We start from the raw sequence: 4,710 nt of genomic DNA on the forward strand, positions 1-4,710 counted from the left end.
GCCTGTCCTGGAACTAGCTCTTGTAGACCAGGCTGGCTTCGAACTCACAGCTATCCGCCTGCCTCTGCTACCTAGACCTCTTCTGGGTGCTAAACCTAGATAGGGGTTTTGTTGTTTTTTGGTTTGTTTTTAGCCCTGGAGCCAGGACTTTGACATTTCCTTAAGAATACAGAATTCTCTGACCCATCTTAGACTTTGCTTCAGAATCTGTATGGAAGCCTGCCCTGCTTGCCTCGCTGCTCATCCATGGTATAGGGATTGCCCATAGGGAAAGTGAGGTTTGAGTGCTGGGGGCTTCTGGCTACGGTCTGCTGTAGGACCTGACTTGAGGGTCACAAGGCAGCAAGCAAGAGAATGTAGACAATCCCTTGTGTTTGACTTAATGTGTAATGGTTTGCTGGTGTTTTGTGCTTCAGATGGCTCACATTAATGAGATGAGGTTCCTGGAGTAGGTTGAGTGTTGATTACAATTCAGTCTTGGAGCCCGGCGGTGGTGGCGCACGCCTTTAATCCCAGCACTCGGGAGGCAGAGGCAGGCGCATCTCTAAATTCGAGGCCAGCCTGGTCTTAACAAGAGCTAGTTTCAAGACAGGCTCCAAAGCCACAGAGAAACTCTGTCTTGAAAAAAAACAAAAAGAATTTAGTCTTGGTTGAGCAGCTTCAAGGATGCTGTTCATCTGGTCATTCTTTTCCGTCACTGAGGAAAGATTGGAGCCTGTCCTTTATACCATAAGGACTTTGGTTCTTTTGAAAATTGGGGAAATGAGCCTAAAATTGTGGGGCCTTTTTGTTTGAATCAGTTCGTTGTAATCTGATGTGGTTATCTTAAGTGGAGTGAATGATGGCTTATCAGTGATGTTCTAAAAATAAATGTCTGAACTTATGAATACTATATTGATTTCAGCATTTTAACTGAGATAAGCTTATTAAGGTTTAATCAAATTGGAAATGGTGTTGATGTTGCTGCATTAACTTTTCTTGTTTTTTTTTTAAACCTGGCTCAGGCATGGATTCCGTGAAGGGACAACCCCTAAACCCAAGAGGGCAGCTGTTGCAGCATCCAGTTCATCTTGAGGATTTCAATCTGTCATAAAATAAATGTTCTGGTTTCCAAAATTATGTGTGGTGTGCTAAGGTATTTTAATGTCAGTTCAGTGTTGGATTTTGTGATTGCTTTGAATTTTAGTAGCATAAGGTTAGTTCCTATGAGGCTGAAGTAGGGGCTAGGAAAGAGAATCTGAACCTGGGGACACAGGAAGTGGTGGGCTGAGTGAGGAGGCTTGCTAGGGAAGATGACCATTAACTAGAATGGTTATGTAAAATACCACAGCTGTGCAGTCTAAATTATTAATCCCTACCGTGCTTAGGGTGTCTTAAGGTGCTTGCAATCTAAGTGGGACTGAAATTTCTGAACAAAGCCCTTGTGGATGGGGACCATTTGTCCTAATCCTCCTTTTGATTCCTGAAGTTTCAGATTTTAACATTTACTTAGACCAAGCAAGATGGTGTTTGCCTTTATTCCCAGCTCTTGGAGACAAGTGCTGTTTACTTGTAAATTGTTTTTCTAGGTGTTGGTCGGACTTTTTCGTAGTACGTGAGACTACTCAAAGGTGCCAACTTCAAGGGCATGAAATTGTTTTTGACAATGTATGGTTCATCGTGGTTGAACTCTTAGCCTGTAGGCTTGTTAAGATTATGGTGTACTGTATGGTTACTAATGGTTGAAACACAAATTCTAACAAGGGATGGACAGACATTGAGACAGATGGGAGTTAAACTGGGTATCTGGACTTGAGTGGGTCTAGAGATGAAAAGGATAGCACCAAGCCCCAAGGAGGTGCTAGAAGAAAAGCCTTGTTAACTAAGGTAAGGTGATCTCTGAACTAATGGCCTGTGGTGTTTGTTGTGTGCAGTAGGTTTGGGGAAAACTAGGCAATGATGAGGCTGCTCAATTGAGGGTAGAGTGCATCTAGATTCAGTTTCACCGCTTTGGGTTTGGGTGGTTTTAACTTACGTATACAGTGTTCTGAGAATAGGGAATACGGATCAAATTACAGGTTGTGAGCCACCATATGGTTGTTGGGTATTGAACTCAGGACTTCTGGAAGGGCAGCCAGTGCTCTTCACCTCTGAGCCATCTCTCCAGCCCCTGGTTTGGTGTTTCTAGAGACAGTTTCTCTGTGTAGACCAGGCTGGCTTCATCTTACGATCTTCTTGCACCACCACCTGGTCTAGTTTTTATGTTTGTTGTATCTGACTTGGAACGTAAGTCCTGAATTGTGACACTACACAATGTTGGGTTTCTTTCATAGCTTATGGGGTACATGTAGCCTGTGATTCCCAGGTTGCACAGCTGGATCTAAACTGAGTTTTGAGCAGGGATAAGTGGCTAGAGAGCTTGGCAATTTAGCTTTTTTTTTTTTTTTTTTTTTTGCTTTTGCTTTGCTTTTTGTTAAATAGAAGGTCTCCAAGTCATAAGTAGCTTGAGACTCAATTTGTAGATTTAGTGTTGAATGTGCCGCCCCCAAGCCTTAGCTAACCGTACTGCGTCAATTGCTGGGGTAATAGAGATGTGTGCCAGCATGCCCAGTTTTATGATCTGATTTTTGTGAAGCAGGGTCTCGCTTTGCCCAGGGCTGGCCTGTAACCCAACAGATTTGACTATCTTTCTAGTGCGGGTATTAAAGGCATGAACCACTATGCCTGACTGTGCTCAGCTATTATTAACAAGCTGAAATCACATTTTATTACTGTTCAGAATTTTGCAAAAATGTGAAAATTTTTACGTTTATAAATGAGAGTGTTGATAGACCTGTGATTTTAGCATTTGGGATGATGAAAGGCAAGAGAAACTAGGGAATTAGGCCATTCTGGACTGCGTGAAATCATGCATGTCTCTAGAAATTTTTTCCTGGAGAAGGAAATCAAATTTGGCCTAGTGCATGCTAAGTGACCAAGGCAGGCTTCAGCTTTACTGAGATGACCTCTGAACTGTCTCCCTACCTGAGTTCTCTCTTCTTATGTGTGGGGGCATATGAAGGGTCAGGTCAAGTAAGAGTTGGTCCTACCAATTCTGTTCAAAGGAAGAAATTGAAACGTTTGGTGACATGTACCTATATCATCTTGCCAGCCCCTAATTCTCCCATTTTCTGCATCTGTCTTGATCAAAAGTTGATGTGGACCAGCTGCTTCTGTGTGGCCAGCAACCTTGAGCTCCAATGTATCTTCTTGCCTTACTGGACTGTCCACTCAAATTGAACCAAAAATACTAGGTTGATTTTTGTCAAGACAGCCACACCCTTACCTAGAGGTAATGCTGTGGCTCCCTGCCAAAGCAGTTCTGTGGAAGACACTTTACAGTTTCTCTGAAGTGGTTTTTACTAGATATTAAAATAGAAGGTAAAGATTTTTATTCACAGGCTCTCTTGAGTATAGTGAATTCCTTAAGTGCTGGCTGGGTGGTGGTGGCACATGTCTTCAGTCCCAGCACAGGGGAGGTAGAGGCAGACAGATGATTTCTGCAAGTTCCTGGACAGACAGGGCTACTCAGGAAATAACTAAAAATCCCAGTGAGGCAAGCAAAGTGAGTGATAGCAACCTGGGACTCCAGTTGGTTTGGGCTAGGCATGGACATGTTTTTAATGTAGTTAACCCATAACAACACAACTGTTCATGTACCCCATTCTGAACAATGAAGTAAGATTCTTCCCTCACAGTCTGTTTGGGTCTTATGTGTTATAAGGCACCTCCCTAAGTGAAGTTTTAGGGAGAGGTCTGTGCTTACCATCTGCATAGCTGAGCATGGCAGTGGTCAGAATCAGGTCTGTTATGGAAAAGATCTTGCACTCTAGAGAGATGGTTATATATGACAAACCTGTCAAAGTAGAAAACCACCCAAACCCTACCTCTTAGTAACCAGCCCTTATCTGTACTGTATTACTCTATTCTCCACAGGATCTTCACTAAACCAGAAACTGCCTATTTTAGCTAAACTGGCTGACAGGAGAGCTCATGGTTTTATGAGACAGGGTCTCCCTTTGTAGTCCTGGCTACCCTAGAGCCTCTATGCAAACCTGGATAGCCTCAACTCAGAGATCCTCCTATCTCTGTTCCTAGTGCTGGGATTAAAGTTGTAAGCCATCGTTTCCAGCTGTTTCTCTTGTTTTTAATGTAGGTACTAGTCATTCAGACTCTGCCTTATATCTGCACAGTGAACAGTCTGAGTTGTCTCTGCAGGACTCCCACTTTTGCTCTTGGAAATCTTTTTGTGATCCGTACTGTTGTTTTGCTTGGATAAAGTTGCCTTGCAACTTTTCTAACCTGTGAGCCTTTATTTCAGTTCCTTGGATATGAAACTAAGAGCTAGGGCTACCTTTCAAAAGTTTGTTACTAAGAACAAGGGAGGTACTGGGTCTAGGAGAAGGTCTGGTTTTCTCAAGTTAGAACAGTTACCAGAGGAAGCTGAGGAACTAGCTTGGTAGCAAATAGCACTTCAGGCAGAGAACCATGGAGTGAACAGTGCAAAATAGTTATAATTGGCCATCTGGGGATGGGAAAGGCATAATCAGAGCAGCAGCCCACAGAGGGGAAGCAGATCCCCAAGGGAGGAGAGGAAACAGGAAGCCTTCAAAGCCCTGTCCTATTAGACATGGCTCCTGAGAGAGCACTGTGAGACAAGAGCATGGCATAGTGATTTAGAACTCAAGAGTC

At 43.3% G+C, this 4,710-nt stretch overlaps 1 protein-coding gene and 1 non-coding gene across 2 annotated transcripts in view; both read left to right on the forward strand.

The window, feature by feature from the left end:
- Positions 1–1,116, forward strand: part of Rpl37 (ribosomal protein L37) — a 2,656-nt gene extending 1,540 nt beyond the window's left edge. The window contains exon 4 of the mRNA XM_005356584.2: positions 1,005–1,116. Coding sequence (XP_005356641.1) covers positions 1,005–1,074 — 70 coding nt within the window. The 3' untranslated portion in view covers positions 1,075–1,116. The remainder of the gene's footprint in view (positions 1–1,004) is intronic.
- LOC113457197 lies at positions 844–924 on the forward strand. The gene has a single exon (XR_003377820.1). It is a non-coding gene; the product is annotated as a small nucleolar RNA SNORD72 (small nucleolar RNA).
- Positions 1,117–4,710: the final 3,594 nt, after the last annotated feature.

The sequence above is a fragment of the Microtus ochrogaster genome, chromosome 19 (genome assembly GCF_000317375.1).
Source record: "Microtus ochrogaster isolate Prairie Vole_2 chromosome 19, MicOch1.0, whole genome shotgun sequence".
NCBI classification, from domain to species: domain Eukaryota; kingdom Metazoa; phylum Chordata; class Mammalia; order Rodentia; family Cricetidae; genus Microtus; species Microtus ochrogaster.